We start from the raw sequence: 20117 nt of genomic DNA on the forward strand, positions 1-20117 counted from the left end.
TACCTGGTTTGTCTAATTTCCTGATATATTCAGACAAGAAATCGTCGTTCGTATCTTTCTTTTCTAAAACATGCACAAATAATATTCATTCAAAAAAAAAGAAAAAAATATTCTAAGTCCTGACCTGAAAATAATTTCGGCAGAACTTCCCCTCAGGGCCAAGCCCAGAATTTCATAACCCCCTTCCCTCATTAAAAGAATAGTACAAAACTGTGAAAATGTTAATAAAAATGCGGAAACATTCCTGTTAACATGTTCAGTAATGTAAACTATTCAGTAGTTTAGTACCCCATATTTCATATATTAATCATTTCATACTCTAGTCTAGATGTGTCACTAATCTATTATAAGGATTATATTATAATATCATTAAGACAGGAACCTTAAGACACAGTAAACTTTCAATATATTGATATCTATTTTTGTAAAATTTAAAAAAAAACGTACCTGGTTTGTCTAATTTCCTGATATATTCAGACAAGAACTCGCCGTTCGTATCTTTCTCTTCTAACCACGACCACCGGAACGCGTTCTTGACTGTCGCGTCTATAGCACGCACGTCAGCGTGCCTGTCTACCTGTTTAAACATTGTCCTGACAGGTACGGGTCATTACATTTACACAAAAGCAAAGGTCGTCTATTCAATGAGCGCTATTCAATGATTCATCTCTCCTTTGTACTCAAAACTGGCGCTATTCAGTGCATCCGCTCTCGCAAATTCTCGCAGCAATGTATTCAGCATTAGATTGGAATCGCGTCAATGAACGAGATTCAAAATGGCTGCCTCCGTACAGGAATATAAACAACAAACAACGCATTAGCGATAAGAATAAGATTTTCAAAAAGAATACTATCAATCAAATTCTGATTTTCACTGAAAACTTCGATCAATTTTCCCAGATTCCCGGAAATGAACTCACAAAATTTGAAATCCCGGATTTCCCGGAAAACCCGGAAAACTTTCCTCTCTGAATACTCCAGTTTTTGATCCTTTTGTGTGTTAATATCCACATTATTGACATTTTTTGTCCATATTATTTTTTGACATTTTTGTGCGTTAGTATTCAGATATTGATGCTTCTGTCTTTTAATATTCAGGATTTTTGATCATTTGATGAGTTGTCAGCCATTTTTATTGCACTGTTATGCATTAATTTGCTTTTTTTTTTTACTCTTAGGTGCATTAATACTCCAGTTTTTGATCCTTTTGTCCAATAACATTCAGGTTTTTGAAGGTTTGGTGCATTAATACTCACGTTTCTCACACTTTTATGATTGATATTGAGGTTATTGAACAGTTTGTGTTTTTAACTTTTTTTTGCAGTTTTTTGACATGGTGGTGTTTTCATGTCCAGGTTTTTATACTTTTGTGGGTTTTGATATATTAAAGCCTTAATATTCAGGTTTGTGACACCTTTGTGTGTTAGTTGCCAGTTTTTGAGACTTTTTGTCCATATTATTGATACTTTTGTCTGCTTATATTTAAGTTTGAATGTATTTTGATCCATTTGTTGCTGTGTTTTTGACGTGCTTTTCCTTCATCTTCCTCTTCAGTGACTTAAGCAGACTAAATGCTGTCGTGTCGGAGCTCTGAAGAGTCTAAAATAAGCGCTGATGTCAGGTCTGTGGATCCACTCAGCGTGACATCAGCCTTAAATCTCCAGCAGCAACACGTGAGTCATCAGCTGCTTCACCTGCCACGGCTAACGAGATTCCCCTCGTTAAGTCCTCTCAGGGCTAATCTGCACGAAGCGTGGAGCAGAAGAGGACTGGAGTGTGTGGAGCTTCATCAGGACTCCCTGCAGACACAAACAACATGTAAACCTGAAACCATCCGTCCAGTTTGTCCTTGTGTGGTTTCCTCTGATTCATGTGTTTGTAGCCTTTAGTGGACAGAAAGCGTCCTTGTCCTTGGCAGCTCTGAGTTACGGCTCACGCCGAGTCTGAGGTAACATGAGCGAAGGAGAACGTCGTCATCCGTCCAGGAAGTAGCCTGCGCCGCCGTCGTCATGGATACCGTGGTGCGGGTGAAGAAGTCTCTGAAGACGCCCATCAGGAAGCTGAGCAGCTGCGTGTCGGGGCTGAAGGACGGGAAGTCCGGTTCCAAACGGAGGAGCAGCCGGAGTCGGAGAGGAGCCGGAGGACGAGCAGGAACCAGGAAGGTTCCTCAGACCAGAGATCAGCCGGTGATCCGGTCCTACCAGGCCGACCTGGACAAGGAGAGGCAAGTAGAGAAAATACACCATCAGGACTCAGAAAATCCTCCTAAAGAGAAGAAATGTACACCGACGTTCAACAGACACAAACTCCCACTTTATTCATGTGCTAACATCACTGCACAAGGGTTTTCTAATCATCAATTAAAAGTATAGCAAAAATACCGTCAAGAAATCTAGTAAAAATACAGTCAAATATATTAAAAACACACTAAAAATATACTTGAAATACAGTTAAAAAAGACGGCAAAAATATGGTAAAAAATCTGGCAAAAATACAGTAAAAAATAAAATAAAAATATGGAAACAATATAGTAAAAATACAGCAAAAATATGACAAAAGATATTAAAAATAGAGTAAAAATATGGTAAGATATATTTGAAATGCAGTAAAATATGTTTGAAATATAGTAAAAATATATTTAAAATACAGTAAAAATATTCAACAGTTTGGGGTCATCCAGACAATTTCATGTTTTCCGTGAAAACTCCCACTTTTATCCATGTGCCGACGTGATTGCACAAGGGTTTTCTAGTCATCAGTTAAAAATATAGTAAAAATACAGTCAAAATACAGTACAAAAGTAATAAAAATACAATAAAATGTAGAAATACAGTAAAAAATTTAGTAGAAATACAGTAAAGTGTAGTAAAAATATAGTAAAAATACAGTAAAAATAGAGTAAAATATGTTAAAAAAATACAATAAAAATATAGTAAGAATATTTCTATATTTGTTGACTTTCTTTATCATGACATCATATTTTATTTGATAATTAGATGGATTTTATGTAAAATCTTCTAATAGATTAGCTGCAGATGTTTCTCTCTGAGTTCACACTGAATGATTATATATTTAAACACTTTTTGTTAAATATGTTCACTTTCTTTATCATGACTCATCATATTTTATTAGATAATGACATGAATTTTGCATTCATATATGTGTAGCTGCAGATAAATATAAATAAGGGAACTATTTCTGCGATAGAAATTCTATATATTTTCACACTTTTTGTTAGATATGTTGACTTTCGTTATCATGACTCATCATATTTTATTAAATTCTGTTTGTGAAATCCTAAATCTGTAAAATAAAAGTTATTTTCCAGCTATATATGGCTGGACAGATAAATCTAAATATGTATTTTTACCATAAAATGATGTTGTACAGCAAAATCTGACTGTTCTAATTAGTGACAGGACATTATTTTATGGAATTAGAGAAAATGATGTTAATTTTTAGATTTTTTATGAAACTATGTTGACTTCCTTCATTACAACTCCTCGTATTTTATTAGAGTTTTGTGTCAAATCTTAAATCTGGAAAAGAACTTCCTGAAAATGTGACTCAACTTTAAAACTCTGTGTTTTCTTATTGGTAAATATTCTTCTTATTTTAATATTTTTCTGAAATTATGTCAACAGCTTCATCCTAAGTTCTACCTCTGGCTGTTATTTGAGGAGATAAATCAAGTTTTTATATGGAAATAATGAAAAAAATACAAGATTTTTCTCTAAAATGTTGTGAAATACCAAAAAAATGGACAGAAACCAACTGATAGATTCATATTTCAACATTAAAAGCAAGTTTGTAGTGTTTATCTGCAGAATCTCAAGTGTGTTTTCAATGTTTATTTTGAATCTCAGGTGTGTTTTTAATGGTTTTTTTTGAATCTCAGGTGTGTTTTTAATGTTTTTTTGAATCTCGGGTGTGTTTTTAATGTTTATTTGGAATCTCAGGTGTGTTTTTAATGTTTTTTTGAATCTCAGGTGTGTTTTTAATGTTTATTTGGAATCTCAGGTGTGTTTTTAATGTTTATTTGGAATCTCAGGTGTGTCTTTTACTTGCTGTGTTTGCAGGAAGCTCCGTGAAGCGACGAACGCTCAGAAAAATGCTGAACGAGCCGCCATGAGAGCTCACTTCAGAAGGAAATACCAGCTGTCTGAGGTAAACTACGTCTAATAACTCAGGTTTTACTCAGGTTCTACTGTTTGTCTAACTTTATTTTATGTTCAGAGGACAGAGAAACGACATCTGTCTGCAGGAAACCAGAAAAACGCTGCTTTTCTTTTATTATTTAACAAACAGATGAACCAGCCGGCCTCCTGGAGATGTTTAAGTCTTTGTTTTTATGAACTCACTGATGCAGATTGTGACGACCCTCCATCTCAACACCAGATGTTGCCTGATCAGGAGCTGAGGGTCTCCACCTGACTGAGCCACACCTGCAATCAGGGCTGCATTTAACCAGTCTAGACGGGCTTGGCTTGCTGACAGGAATGGTGTGTCTGTGGAGCTCCAGCCCCACGTGTGGGTTTTGTTCATTTGGGCCTTGATGGTGGCGAGGACTTTTGTTTGATGGGCAAATCAAACCTTTGTTTTATGCTGTACAGCGGTTGTCTCCGCATTTTTTGGTACAACTGTGGAGCCGAGTTGTAACAAGATTCTCTCTTCCTGCTGTTTTAAATGTAAAATGTAAATAAATGTAGTAAATGATGTGTTTTTAGTTAATAAATATAATAAATAATGTGTTTTTAGGTAATAAATGTAGTAAATTATGTGCTTTTAGGTAATAAATGATGTGTTTCTGCAGGTCCGACTGTGTTCTTGTATTAAATTCTAATAATTTTCCATCCCGCCTGTTGAAGGTTTTCCTCTTTTTGTTCCTTTCAGTGGATTTCTGTTGCATGTTGGTGAAACAAGGCTTCATTTCTCTTCATAAATTCTTATTTTCCATCATGTTCAGTCCTTTTCTTCTTCTTTTTCTCCTCCTGACCAGAACTCAAAGGACACGAACCACCTGAGGTCTGTGGGAGGAAAAGTGTTGCTGCCCGGAGATCTTTCCAGGATCATTCATCCCGACGGCTCCAAGGATGACGGCTTCGACCTGCTGGCTGCCTTCAGAGGCCTCGGCTTCGGGAGGCCGACGCCGGCAGCCGGACGGAACTGTAAGGTCATGTGACCCGCCGGCAAGCAACGGCACAGCTGATTGGTCGGTGGTTGGACAGCAGGAGATGAACTCAAAGAACTCAGAGCTGCTGTCACACTCTTAGTTTCTGTTTAGTTTCCTGCTGGAAGAAGAACGTTTCAGACAACTGAAAGTGATCAGATATTAAAAGGAATTACACTGTTAAAAAAAATAAAATTTTTACAGTAAAATTCCGGCAGCTGTGTTCGCCAGAACGCTACCATAAAATCACGGTAAAACATTTTCTACATTTACAGTAAAGAAATGCATTGATATTGTTGATTTTCGGATTAATAAACTCTTTTATTTTAACATATTTTACAGAATCAGCTGCTGTAGAAGCTGGTTCTGATTATTATAATTCTATTATTGTAACTGGTTTTCTGGAGCTGGTTTACTGGTGAAGCTCTAAACCATCAGACTTAAACTGGCTTTACTAAACATCATGAACAACCTGAAGTTTGTTAATAAAAATAAACTCAATTTCAACAAAATTCATCCTCAGTTTATCATTTCCACATTACAACTTCCAGATCACAGAGTGTCTACAAAGGAACACAACATTTAGTCACCTGGAACTGAACCATAGAGGATTTACTGTAAAAAAAGACAAAAGGCAACAAAAATGAGACAAAATATTACAAAATGAGACACAAAAGAACAATAAACAATTTAGTATTTTACTTTATGATCAGAACAACTTGTCATGGTCTAGAAATGATTTTAAATTTGTAGTTTTACTAATTTACAATCTGCAGTTAATGTCTTCTCTGGAATTTTTACACTTTGAGGACTGGATTGGACGCTCTGGAGGACCGCTTTTGGCCCACGGGTTGCATGTTGGACACCCCTGCTGTAAATAATTAATGATGGATCTAAATGTGAGATCTGAAACCAGGAGGAACCTCAGGGTTTATTATTTAAGTCCTAAAACCTAGTCTGGTTTCTAGTGGATGGATTTAGTCCACCAGAACCTCCACAGAACCTTTAGAAGCCTCCAGTCTGCTGATAAAATCTCGCCTGGTGTTTTTCTGGCCTCTGTGTTGAGTTTCTCTTGACCTCTGGCCCTCAGAACCATAAATCCTGACCTGCTATCTGGAGTCCTGCAGAGATAAAGAACATTCAAGGCTGAGGCTGCAGGAGGGAACTCGTCAGTCCTGGACCAGACAGCAGCGGCTCCGGACCATGAGGAGAATCCGAGCCTCCGGATCCGTGGCTTTAGGAGTCAAACGGGGTTTTTGTGTCGCTGCCGCCGTGGAGGACGGCAAAGTGAAGGTTGGAGATGTTAGGAAGGGCCGGGTGAGGAGCTTCCAGGAGATCCCTCACACCGGACGCAGCGGCTGGGTCAACCTGCTCCGGTTCTGGAGGGAGGACCGCTTCAGGCAGCTCCACAAACACATGGAGAGAACCTTCAGCGCCCTGGGCCCCATCTACAGGTAACCATCTAACCATCTACAGGTAAACCATCTAACCATCTAACCATCTACAGGTAACCATCTAACCATCTACAGGTAACCATCTAACCATCTAACCATCTACAGGTAACCATCTAACTATCTACAGGTAAAGCATCTAACCATCTCCAGGTAACCATCTAACCATCTACAGGTAACCATCTAACCATCTACAGGTAACCATCTAACCATCTACAGGTAACCATCTATCCATCTAACCATCTACAGGTAACCATCTAACTATCTACAGGTAACCATCTAACCATCTACAGGTAACCATCTAACCATCTACAGGTAACCATCTAACCATCTACAGGTAACCATCTAACCATCTAACTATCTACAGGTAACCATCTAACCATCTAACTATCTACAGGTAACCATCTAACCATCTACAGGTAACCATCTAACCATCTAACTATCTACAGGTAACCATCTAACCATCTACAGGTAACCATCTAACCATCTACAGGTAACCATCTAACTATCTACAGGTAACCATCTAACCATCTACAGGTAACCATCTAACCATCTACAGGTAACCATCTAACCATCTACAGGTAACCATCTAACCATCTACAGGTAACCATCTAACCATCTAACCATCTACAGGTAACCATCTAACCATCTAACTATCTACAGGTAACCATCTAACCATCTAACTATCTACAGGTAACCATCTAACCATCTACAGGTAACCATCTAACCATCTAACTATCTACAGGTAACCATCTAACCATCTAACTATCTACAGGTAACCATCTAACCATCTACAGGTAACCATCTAACCATCTACAGGTAACCATCTAACTATCTACAGGTAACCATCTAACCATCTAACTATCTACAGGTAACCATCTAACCATCTACAGGTAACCATCTAACCATCTACAGGTAACCATCTATCCATCTACAGGTAACCATCTAACCATCTAACCATCTACAGGTAACCTACCTGACGATCTACAGGGACCACCAGGTGAGCTTCTCCTCCTGCCTGCTTCCTGCTCTCTAACAGCTGAGCTTTGTGGTTGTTTGTGGTTCTGCAGGGAGAACGTAGGAACCCTGAGCAGCGTCAACATCCTGCTGCCAGCCGACGTGGCCGAACTCTTCCAGTCTGAAGGTCTCCATCCCCGAAGGATGACGCTGCAGCCGTGGGCCACGCACCGCGAGATCCGCCAGCACAGCAAAGGAGTCTTCCTCAAGTAGGTAACACGCCAAAACACGGAAAAAACATGGAAAAAACAAGATAAAACATGGGAAAGTCTTCCTCAAGTAGGTAGCCAAAACACAGAAAAAACATGGAAAAAACACGGAAAAAACATGGAAAAAACTTCCTCAAGTAGGTAGCCAAAACACGGAAAAAACATGGAAAAAACTTCCTCAAGTAGGTAACACGCCAAAACACGGAAAAAACACGGAAAAAACTTTCTCAAGTAGGTAACACACCAAAACACGGAAAAAACACGGAAAAAACACAGAAAAAACATGGAAAAAACTTCCTCAAGTAGGTAACACGCCAAAACACGGAAAAAACATGGAAAAAACTTCCTCAAGTAGGTAAAACGCCAAAACACGGAAAAAACATGGAAAAAACTTCCTCAAGTAGGGAACACGCCAAAACAAGGAAAAAACACGGGAAAGTCTTCCTCAAGTAGGTAACACGCCATGATGCTTCACAACAGAAAACAGAAAATCCGGACCAGGGTGGCAGAAAAACTGAGTTAGAATGGTGGATGCTCTAATGTTCAAACACTGCAAAAACCCTGAAAATAACAGTAAATATCTGTAAAATAATAAAATTTTATTGCTGATTTAAAAACAGTTTTTATGTGTGTAATTTTGCTGTCAAACATTATTTAATTTTTTTAAAGAATAAAAAATACATCTAAAAAAGTGATATTTTTAGTGGATTTAAATACACACATAATTTTTTTATTTAAATAAAAAATTTTCTTCAAATACCTGTAAAATAAGGATTTTCTTCTGAATTGAATTCTGTATAATTTTACTGTTTAAATTTTTTTTAAAGGAATCTTGGGGATGATGACAAACTTCTCTGAAATAGCCATATTTAGTGAATTTAAATAGATTATAAAAGATAACCCTAATATACATAATTTTCTTTCAAATAATGGTAAATATCTGCAGCATATTTCTATTTTTTTCTGATTCAGTACAGAAAAAATATTGCAGTTTATGGTGTAAAAAAGGGCAAATATCTATAAAAGAATTATACTTTTAGTTGATATAAATACAGTAAAACAGTGTAATTATATGGTCAAATGTTGGGAGAGCAAAATAAATACAAATTACAATTAAAACTATTTTTACAGTGAGTAATGTAAATTCATACTTTTACAGAAAACGTTTACACACCTGTAAAAATGGTGAGAATAACGGCAAAAATAGATATATATTTTTAGCACATTGTGAAAGACCAAATTATTAATTTCAAAATTAAAAAGTTTTTTGACATCTACATCATGTACAGTTTTTGTTTTTTCATAAGTCAACTTGCAAATTCATGTTTTTTTCTGTGATTTTTTTAGGATACAGAGCAGGCAAACATGTTCCTTAAATCTTAATATTTGTACCTTTCTCTCAAATAATGCCGAATATCTGTAAAATATTGACATTTTTAGTTAATTTAATGAAGCAAAAATAGTATAATTTTGCGGTTAAATGTAAAATAATGGGCTACCACTTATAAAAGTGCATTTTTTTTAACATTAAACACAGTTTTGGCTTTATTTTAATAAGTAAATGTGTAAAGTAATACTTTTTTGTCACTTTACTGTCATTTATGTTCTTTCCAGTGTTGGAACCAGTTTGTGTGGTTCATGCATCACCAGTTTGTTCAGGTTTCAGGGTGAATTATTCAGTGTGTTTGTAATCATTCAAATTATTCTGTTCAATAAATTTTAATTTGCCAAAAAAACAGCTAATTTGGACACAAAACCTAAACAGGTGCAGAATGTGACGCCTTCTGCTCGTTAATCTGCTGCTGAAAAGAGGCCGAAGAATTTCCTGTGAGATGTCGAATTTCACACAAAAACCTAGAAGACACTTTTAAACAAATGATCAGAATCAGAGCAAGAGGAAAAGATTTATCAAGATTTTTATTTTCAGAAACACCAGAAACTTTGACTGTTCACAAGTTTTACAACAGACAAAGGGAAAGACTCAAATTAAATCTGGACTATTTGGCAGCATCATGATGTAAAGCATGGTGGTGACATCATCATGATGTGAAGCTCGGTGGTGACATCATCATGATGTAAAGCATGGTGGTGACATCATCATGATGTGAAGCTCGGTGGTGACATCATCATGATGTGAAGCACGGTGGTGACATCATCATGATGTAAAGCACGGTGGTGACATCATCATGATGTAAAGCACGGTGGTGACATCATCATGATGTAAAGCACGGTGGTGACATCATCATGATGTGAAGCTCGGTGGTGACATCATCATGATGTGAAGCACGGTGGTGACATCATCATGATGTAAAGCACGGTGGTGACATCATCATGATGTGAAGCACGGTGGTGACATCATCATGATGTGAAGCTCGGTGGTGACATCATCATGATGTGAAGCACGGTGGTGACATCATCATGATGTGAAGCACGGTGGTGACATCATCATGATGTGAAGCACGGTGGTGGCATCATCATGATGTGAAGCACGGTGGTGGCAGCATCATGATGTGAAGCACGGTGGTGGCAGCATCATGATGTGAAGCACGGTGGTGGCAGCATCATGACGTGAAGCACGGTGGTGGCAGCATCATGACGTGAAGCACGGTGGTGGCAGCATCATGACGTGAAGCACGGTGGTGGCAGCATCATGACGTGAAACACGGTGATGGCAGCATCATGACGTGAAACACGGTGATGGCAGCATCATGATGTGAAGCATGGTGGTGGCAGCATCATGATGTGAAGCACGGTGTGGCAGCATCATGATGTGAAGTATGTAGTGGCAGCATCATGATGTGAAGCACGGTGTGGCAGCATCATGATGTGAAGCATGGTGGTGGCAGCATCATGATGAGAAGCACGGTGGTGGCAGCATCATTTTGTGAAGTATGTAGTGGCAGCATCATGATGTGAAGCATGGTGGTGGCAGCATCATGATGTGAAGCATGGTGGTGGCAGCATCATGATGTGAAGCACGGTGTGGCAGCATCATGATGTGAAGTATGTAGTGGCAGCATCATGATGTGAAGCACGGTGTGGCAGCATCATGATGTGAAGCATGGTGGTGGCAGCATCATGATGAGAAGCACGGTGGTGGCAGCATCATTTTGTGAAGTATGTAGTGGCAGCATCATGATGTGAAGCATGGTGGTGGCAGCATCATGATGTGAAGCATGGTGGTGGCAGCATCATGATGTGAAGCACGGTGTGGCAGCATCATGATGTGAAGCATGGTGGTGACATCATCATGATGTGAAGCACGGTGGTGGCAGCATCATAATGTGAAGCACGGTGTGGCAGCATCATGATGTGAAGCACGGTGGTAGCAGTATCATAGTAGTTTGGTTAATCAGAATCTTATTTTTTCTCAGAAACATCGTCTCTGGTTGATAAATGTTTTACTCCACTGATCGTCTCGTCTGGTCTCCATAGGAACGGGGAGGAGTGGCGATCGGACCGCCTGCAGCTCAATAAGGAGGTGATGATGAGCGGCGCCGTGCAGCGTTTCCTGCCACTGCTGGATGAGGTGGCGAGGGATTTCTGCCGGATGCTGCAGGTCCGGGTGGAGAAGGAGGGGCGGAGCCTCACTATGGATCCCAGTCCGGACCTGTTCAGATTTGCTCTGGAAGGTCGGAGATGGTTCTCTTTTCTCTGTTTAAACTGCATTTAAACATTCACACGTCTGTTTTCTGTGGAGGTAGAAGCATATATATATATATATATATATATATATATATATATACATATACATATATACATACACCAAATTGCCAAAGTATTGGCTCACCTGCCTTGACTGGCATATGAACATAAGTGACATCCCATTCCTAATCCTTAGGGTTCAATATGACGTGGGTCCACCCTTTGCAGCTAGAACAGCTTCAACTCTTCTGGGAAGGCTGTCCACAAGGTTTAGGAGTGTGTTTATGGGAATTTTTGACCATTCTTCCAGAAGCACATTTGTGAGGTCACACACTGATGTTGGACCAGAAGGTCTGGCTCTCAGTCTCCACTCTAATTCATCCCAAAGGTGTTCTATGGGGTTGAGGTCAGGACTCTGTGCAGGCCAGTCAAGTTCATCCACACCAGACTCTGTCATCCATGTCTTTATGGACCTTGCTTTGTGCACTGGTGCACAGTCATGTTGGAAGAGGAAGGACCAGCTCCAAACTGTTCCCACAAAGTTGGGAGCATGGAATTGTCCAAAATGTCTTGGTATGCTGAAGCATTCAGAGTTCCTTTCACTGGAACTAAGGGTCCAAGCCCAGCTCCTGAAAAACAAGCCCACACCATAATCCCCCCTCCACCAAACTTTACACTTGGCACAATGCAGTCCTTCAAGACAACCACCAAACCCAGACTGGTCCATCAGATTGCCAGATGGAGAAGCGTGATTGGTCACTCTAGAGAAGGCGTCTCCACTGCTCTAGAGTCCAGTGGTGGCTGCTTTACACCACTGCATCCCACGCTTTGCATTGCACTTGGTGATGTATGGCTTGGATGCAGCTGCTGGGCCATGGAAACCCATTCCATGAAGCTCTCTGCTGAAGCACTGTTCTGGAGCTAATCTGAAGGCCACATGAAGTTTGAAGGTCTGTAGTGATTGACTCTGCAGAAAGTTGGCCACCTCTTGGCACTATGCTCCTCAGCATCCACTGACCCCGCTCCGTCAGTTTACGTGTCCTACCACTTGGTGGCAGAGTTGCTGTCGTTCCTACACACTTCCACTTTCTTATAATACAGCTGACAGTTGACTGTGGAATATTTAGGAGCCAGGAAATGTCACAACTGGATTTGTTGCACAGGTGGCATCCTATCACAGTTCCACGCTGGAATTCACTGAGCTCCTGAGAGCGAGCCATTCTTTCACAAATGTTTGTAAAAGCAGTCTGCAGCCTAGGTGCTGGATTTTATACACCTGTGGACATGGAAGTGATTGGAACACCTGGTTCTGATTATTTGGATGGCTGAGCCAATACTTTTGGTGATATAGTGTATATATACACACACACACACACACACACACACACACACACACACACACACACACACACACACACACACACACACACATATATATACACCAATATATCAGCATTGCGGCAATACATCCAAAACACACATTATTCTGCTGCTCAGTCCTTAAACTAAATATGTTCCCTTCTATCCAGAAATTCTGCCATGAAAAAGGTTCCTCTTCTGAAACATAACTCTAGTTTTTCATGCGACCTGCAGCCAGCTGTCATGTGATCTACGGAGAACGAATCGGTCTTTTCTCTTCGTCTCCGTCCCTGGAGTCCCAGAAGTTCATCTGGGCGGTGGAGCGAATGCTGACCACCACCCCTCCTCTGCTCTACCTGCCCCCCCGGCTGCTGCTCTGCCTCAGCGCCCCCCTGTGGACGCAGCACGCCACCGCCTGGGACCACATCTTCAGCCACGGTGGGTAAAAACCAGAGACTGATTGTTATTATTATTATTATTATTATTATTATTATTATTATTAATAATAATAATAATAATAATAATAATAATAATAATAATAATAATAATAATAATAATAATAATAATAATAATAACCGCAATTGTTTTTTACTGTTTTTTTAATCCATTTTATGGTAATTGTTTTAACAAACTATTTACCAGACCTGAAGCTGAGTTTGTGGCTTCCAGCTGTTTAGAAATATTTCTTTTTTTCACAGTTTATCAGCTGCAGGTAAATAATTAATGCCAGTTAGAGTTTCACACTTAAAGAAATCATAAATAAACTGTCCTGTTAGTTATGTGGACTCTGATCAGCTGCTCTTACGTCATATTTCTGGTTATTAATGTGCTTTTATGCATCCTTCATTGGTTTGTTGTCTAATCTTGTCAGAAAGACAAATATCACAGAGCTGCTCTGGAACATTTATGGAACAGTGACTTCTCTCTGAATAACCAGAATAAACGGTGTTTTCATTCCGTGTCCTCCAGCCGAGGCCAGGATCCAGAGGGGGTACCAGCGCCTGGCGTCCTCCCAGGGTGGAGGCTTTGTGGCTGGGGCGGCTGGAGGCCAGTACCCCGGGGTCCTGGGGCAGCTGATGGAGAAAGGGCAGCTCTCTCTGGACCTGATCAAAGCCAACATCACCGAGCTGATGGCCGGAGGCGTGGACACGGTCAGTGCTGTAGGTTTTAGATGTTCCACTTCCTGCTGGTGTCGCCTCTAAATCCGTCCCCTCTGCAGACAGCAGTTCCCCTGCAGTTCGCTCTGTTCGAACTCGGACGAAACCCGGAGGTTCAGGAGAAGGTGAGGCAGCAGGTGAGGACGTCCTGGGCTCAGGCTGGTGGAGACCCTCAGAAGGCCCTGCAGGGGGCGCCACTGCTGAAAGGAACCATCAAAGAGGTGCTCAGGTACAGAAAGAGAGAACACTTTACTAAAATAACAGCCCTGTAGGGCAGGTTTAACCCTGGAAGACCCATGTATATATATATATATATCACAGAAACAGTTTTCACTTGATTTTCTACTTAAGTGGTGTAAATTCTCATACAAATTCACAGATAATTAAAGAGTGAACAACTGCCCAGTAAATAGCCGGATCCGAACACAACCCAACCATAACGCACCACAAACTGATGCTGTTTTTGAGGCTGTGAGTTTCACTACAAACACTTTCCTTTGACCTCCAGTAAAAACACGATGTAGGAAAAATAAGTCGTTCCTTCAGATCAATGGAGCATGAAACCCTCTGAACAGCTGAGAGTTGCTTCCATCAGCAGACTAACACCTCAACACTCTGAGATGGGAATCGATTAGCGCTAATCCTGAAGATGTGTTCAGAACGGAGAGAAGTTAAAGGTGACAATGAAGGAAAAACACGTGTTGTTTGATTTCTCAGGCTGTATCCGGTTGGAATCACCGTGCAGCGATATCCGGTCAAAGACATCGTCCTGCAGAACTACCACATCCCTGCTGGGGTGAGTTAAACACCCAGACCTTTAAAGCTGAACTGAACCTCATCTAGAGCTCCATCTGACCTCCACCGTTCCCTCAGACCATGGTGCAGGCCTGCCTCTACCCCATGGGCCGGAGTTCGGAGGTGTTCGAGGATCCTCTGCGGTTCGATCCGACCCGGTGGAGCAGCGGCAGGGAGGAGGGCCGCAGAGCCGAAGGATCCGGCTTTAGGTCGCTGGCGTTCGGGTTCGGAGCGAGGCAGTGTGTCGGCCGGAGGATTGCTGAGAACGAGATGCAGCTTTTCCTGATGCATGTGAGTGGAAACAGCAGGAAGAATGAGATCAGAAAGGAGGGAAGTGGAAAAACTGGCACTAAGAAGGCTCATTTTCCACTTTGAAACCAGATTTACACCGACGTCCAAAGTTTACCCAGACTGTTCCATGTTCTCCATGAAAACTCACACTTTTATCCAAGTGCTAACATAAGTGCACAAGGGTTTTCTAATCATCAATGAGCCTTTCAACACCATTAGCTAACACAATGTAGCATTAGAACACAGGAGTGATGGTTGCTTCCAGCTAGAATAGTCGTTTACCACATTAACGATGTCTAGACCTAAATATTCAAAATAAAAATTAGCAAAAATAAATGAAAAAATAAAACTAAAACTAAACATCAAATAATAATAATGTGTATATATAGAAACCCAAATATAAAAAAATGAGCAAAAAAAACCTTAAAATTTAAAAAAAAAAAAAAATATATATATATATATATATATATATATATATATATATATATATATATAACTAGACTGTTCAAGGAGGCTTTACCTTTAATTAATTCCTCAATGTTAGATCTGATTAATCTCTCTCTAGTAACAGGCTATGTACCACAGGCTTTTAAGGTTGCTGTAATCAAACCTTTACTTAAAAAGCCCACTCTAGATCCAGATGTTTTAGCCAACTATAGACCAATTTCCAACCTCCCATTTCTCTCCAAAATTCTGGAAAGAACAGTTGCAAATCAATTATGTGAACATTTACAAAGGAATAGCTTGTTTGAAGAGTTTCAGTCAGGCTTCAGAGTGCATCATAGCACAGAAACAGCTCTGGTGAAAGTTACTAATGACCTTCTCATAGCGTCAGATAATGGACTGGTCTCTATACTTATTTTATTGGACCTTAGTGCAGCATTCGATACAATCGACCACAAACTTTTATTACAGCGACTAGAACATTCTATTGGCATTAAAGGGACAGCACTGGACTGGTTTAAATCCTACTTATCAGACAGGTTCCAGTTTGTGCATGTCAACAATGACTCCTCTGAGCATACTAGGGTTAATCATGGAGTTCCTCAGGGTTCTGTCTTAGGACCAATACTGTTCACATTATACATGCTTCCCTTAGGCAACATTATTAGGAAGCACTGTATTAATTTCCATTGTTATGCTGACGACACTCAATTGTATTTATCTATGAAGCCAAATGAAACTAATCAGCTAGCTAGACTGCAAGATTGTCTTAAGGACATAAAGACCTGGATGACCTATAATTTCTTACTACTAAATTCAGACAAGACTGAAGTCATTGTATTTGGCCCCAAACATCTTAGAGAATTGCTCTCAAAGCATATAGTTCCTCTGGATGGCATTACATTGGCCTCCAGTACTACTGTGAGGAACCTCGGTGTTATCTTTGACCAGGACATGTCCTTTAACTCACACATAAAACAAATCTGTAGGACTTCCTTTTTCCACCTGAGAAATATTGTGAAAATCAGGAACATCCTGTCTCAGAGTGATGCAGAAAAACTAGTCCATGCATTTGTTACTTCTAGGCTTGACTACTGTAATTCCTTATTATCAGGTTGTCCCAATAGCTCTCTGAAACATCTACAGCTGATCCAAAATGCTGCAGCCAGAGTACTGACGGGAGTTAGCAAGAGAGATCATATTTCTCCTATATTGGTTTCTCTTCATTGGCTTCCTGTTAAATCTAGAATAGAATTCAAAATCCTTCTTATGACATATAAAGCTCTTAACAACCAATCTCCATCATATCTTAAAGACCTGATAGTACCATATTATCCTAGCAGAACTCTTCGCTCTCAGACTGCAGGCTTACTTGTTGTTCCTAGAATCTCTAAAAGTAGAATGTGAGGCAGAGCCTCAGTTATCAGCTCCTCTCCTGTGGAACCAGCTCCCAGTTTGGGTTCGGGAGGCGGACACCCTCTCTATTTTTAAGACCAGGCTTAAAACCTTCCTTTTCGACAAAGCTTATAGTTAGGGCTGACTGGGTGACCCTGACGGGGTGAGCTTGTGTTTTCATTTGCAAAACTGACTTCCCCTCTTGACGTCCCTTTAGTTTGCCCCTAGTTATGCTGCTATAGGCCTAGGCTGCTGGGGAACCTCTCTTGATGCACTGAGCCCTTCTCTAACTACCTATGTATTTACTATATATACCATTATTGCATTACATTCACTCTGTTTCTTTCTGTGTCCTTTCTCCGAGTGTCCCTGGTCCCAGAGCTGGATGCTGGATGCTTCAGATGTGTGGCTGTGTTTTATGGTCCTTGTGTCCCACCCCCCCACCTCCCTATCTCTACCCCTCTATCTGTATCCCTCTATCTCTACCTCTACCCCTCTATCTCTACCTTTCTACCTCTTCTGTCCCTCTCAACCCACCCGGCCAGCAGCAGATGGTTCCCCCACATTAGAGCCGGGTTCTGCTCCAGGTTTTTTTCCCTGTTAAAAGGGTGTTTTCCTTGCCACTGTCACCTTTTGGCTTGCTCTGGGGGTTCAGGCATATGGGTTCTGTAAAGCGTCTCGAGACAATTTGACTGTAATTGGCGCTATATAAATAAAATTGAATTGAATTGAATTGAATTGAATATATATATATATATATATATATATATATATATATATATATATATATATATATATATATATATATATATATATATATATAATGAAGTATAGCAAAAAATGAAAAAAATGTACAAAATAAGTAAACTAATTTTAAAAAATTAAACTATTTTTGTTGCTCATATTTTCTGTATTTGGGTTTATATATATATACATATATATACATATGTATATATATGTCTATTCAATTCAATTCAATTTTATTTATATAGCGCCAATTACAGTCAAATTGTCTCGAGATGCTTTACAGAACCCATATGCCTGAACCCCCAGAGCAAGCCAAAAGGCGACAGTGGCAAGGAAAACACCCTTTTAACAGGGAAAAAAACCTCGAGCAGAACCCGGCTCTTTATGTGGGAAGTAGAGGGATAGAGTTAGAGAGGTGGGGGGGGACACAAGGACCATAAAACACACAGTTTAATAAATGTATGATCAGACAGATGATACATGCAAAGTACAACTAACATGGAAACTGATTATAGTTTACTGCTATGGTGTATGACTCTGGCATTAAATATACTACATATATAGCTGGTGGTAAATTCAAAAATATGTAGATTAGCAAATCAAGTATGGTGAGGGTGATGCAGAGTAGATTGATGGAAATGGGCAGCTGGAAGCAGTGGGCTGGAGGAAGGTCAGCAGCAGCAGCATCCCACAGATGGAGATTAGGCCAGTTGGTGGGAGAACCACCACAGATCTGAAGCATCCAGCTCTGGGATCAGGGACACTCGGAGAAAGGACACGGAGAAACAGAGTGAGTGTAATGCAATAATGGCATATATATATATTAAATATAATGGTAGATAGAGAAGGGCTCAGTGCATCCAGAGAGGTCCTCCAGCAGCCTAGGCCTATAGCAGCAGAACTAGGGGCAGAACTAAGGGACGTCCAAGAGGAAGACTCCAGCTGACCCCCTCAGGGTCCCCCAGTCAGTCCTAACTATAAGATTTGTCAAAAAGGAAGGTTTTAAGCCTGGTCTTAAAAATAGAGAGGGTGTCCGCCTCCAGAACCCAAACTGGGAGCTGGTTCCACAGGAGAGGAGCTGATAACTGAAGGCTCTGCCTCACATTCTACTTTTAGAGATTCTAGGAACAACAAGTAAGCCTGCAGTCTGAGAGCGAAGAGTTCTGCTAGGATAATATGGTACTATCAGGTCTTTAAGATATGATGGAGATTGGTTGTTAAGAGCTTTATATGTCAGAAGAAGGATTTTGAATTCTATTCTACATTTCACAGGAAGCCAATGAAGAGAAACCAGTATAGGAGAAATATGATCTCTCTTGCTAACTATCGTCAGTACTCTGGCTGCAGCGTTTTGGATCAGCTGTAGATGTTTCAGAGTACCATATATATATGTGTGTGTGTGTGTGTGTGTGTGTGTGTGTGTGTGTGTGTGTGTGTGTGTGTGTGTGTGTGTGTGTGTGTGTGTGTGTGTGTACAACATTTCACCAGTTAATTGCACCATTTTACTGTATTTAAATCAGCTAGAATATTAGGATTTTACACATAATTACATTTTTCAATTATTTACATATGAAAGAAAAACAGGCCAAGATTTTAGAAATATCTGAAATATATTTGTTAAATGAAAGAAAACTTTATGCATTTTAAGGATTTTATTAATTTAATGTAAATATCTAGTAAAATTACAGAAAAAATGTATTTACTTGTAATGAAAATAAAAAACTGTCAAAAATCAGAATTTTTATCATTATTTTGTCCTTCTCCAACATCTGACCATTAAAGGACACCATTTTACTGTATTTAAATCAGCTGGAAATCAGGATTTTACACAGACTTTAAAAAAAATTCCCCACAGTTTTTGAAGATTTCAGAATTCCACAGTTTCACATCTTTTTTAATGTCAAATTTCGACCATTTAAAATTTTTTTTTGTGTTCTGTCCTCCTCTTCGTCCAGATGTTGCTTAGCTTCCATCTCAGCATTTCGTCCTCGGAGGATCTGAAAACCACGGTGACGCTCATCCTGCAGCCGGAGACGCCGCCCAGGATCACCTTCAGCCGGCTCAGCGGCGCCCCCATCTGACCAGTTTAACTCCAACATCTACCCTGTGGACAAGAGGAGTCAGAGTCGTCCTAGTCCAGATTCCACATCCAGTCCAGTCTGATCTCCAGTGGACCGGACCAGTAAAACCAGTAAAACAACAGCATAATAACCTGTAAATAACCACAACTCCTAATGGTTCCTAATGTTCACATTTAAGGAATTATCTTTTTACTAAACATCATGAACAACCTGACATTTCTGAAGAAAAATAAATTCAGTTTCATTAACATTCAGCCTCAATTTATCATTTCCACATTACAACTTCCAGATCACAGAGTGTCGACAAAGGAACACAACATTTAGTCACCTGGAACTGAACCATAGAGGATTTACTG

At 40.0% G+C, this 20117-nt stretch overlaps 1 protein-coding gene across 1 annotated transcript; it reads left to right on the forward strand.

Annotated features, from left to right (window-relative positions):
- Nucleotides 1-1679: 1679 nt before the first annotated feature.
- Nucleotides 1680-20009, forward strand: LOC111575932 (cytochrome P450 11B, mitochondrial). The gene is made up of 12 exons (XM_055013644.1): nucleotides 1680-2228; nucleotides 4084-4167; nucleotides 5000-5179; nucleotides 6269-6624; nucleotides 7692-7847; nucleotides 11283-11479; nucleotides 13086-13289; nucleotides 13821-14002; nucleotides 14071-14237; nucleotides 14726-14804; nucleotides 14882-15094; nucleotides 19636-20009. Exons 1-12 carry the CDS (start codon nucleotides 2010-2012, stop codon nucleotides 19759-19761), a joined length of 2163 nt encoding a protein of 720 aa, XP_054869619.1. The 5' UTR covers nucleotides 1680-2009; the 3' UTR covers nucleotides 19762-20009.
- The last annotated feature ends 108 nt before the right edge of the window (nucleotides 20010-20117 follow it).

The sequence above is a fragment of the Amphiprion ocellaris genome, chromosome 9 (assembly GCF_022539595.1).
Source record: "Amphiprion ocellaris isolate individual 3 ecotype Okinawa chromosome 9, ASM2253959v1, whole genome shotgun sequence".
In the NCBI taxonomy this organism is placed as follows: Eukaryota; Metazoa; Chordata; class Actinopteri; family Pomacentridae; genus Amphiprion; species Amphiprion ocellaris.

Bases quoted from the DNA above. Each gene is read 5' to 3' on its own strand.
- LOC111575932 (XM_055013644.1), top strand. From the start codon at position 2,010: ATGGATACCGTGGTGCGGGTGAAGAAGTCTCTGAAGACGCCCATCAGG. The intron at 4,168-4,999 runs GTAAACTACGTC...CCTCCTGACCAG, and splicing joins GGAAATACCAGCTGTCTGAG to AACTCAAAGGACACGAACCA. The intron at 15,095-19,635 runs GTGAGTGGAAAC...CTCTTCGTCCAG, and splicing joins TGCAGCTTTTCCTGATGCAT to ATGTTGCTTAGCTTCCATCT.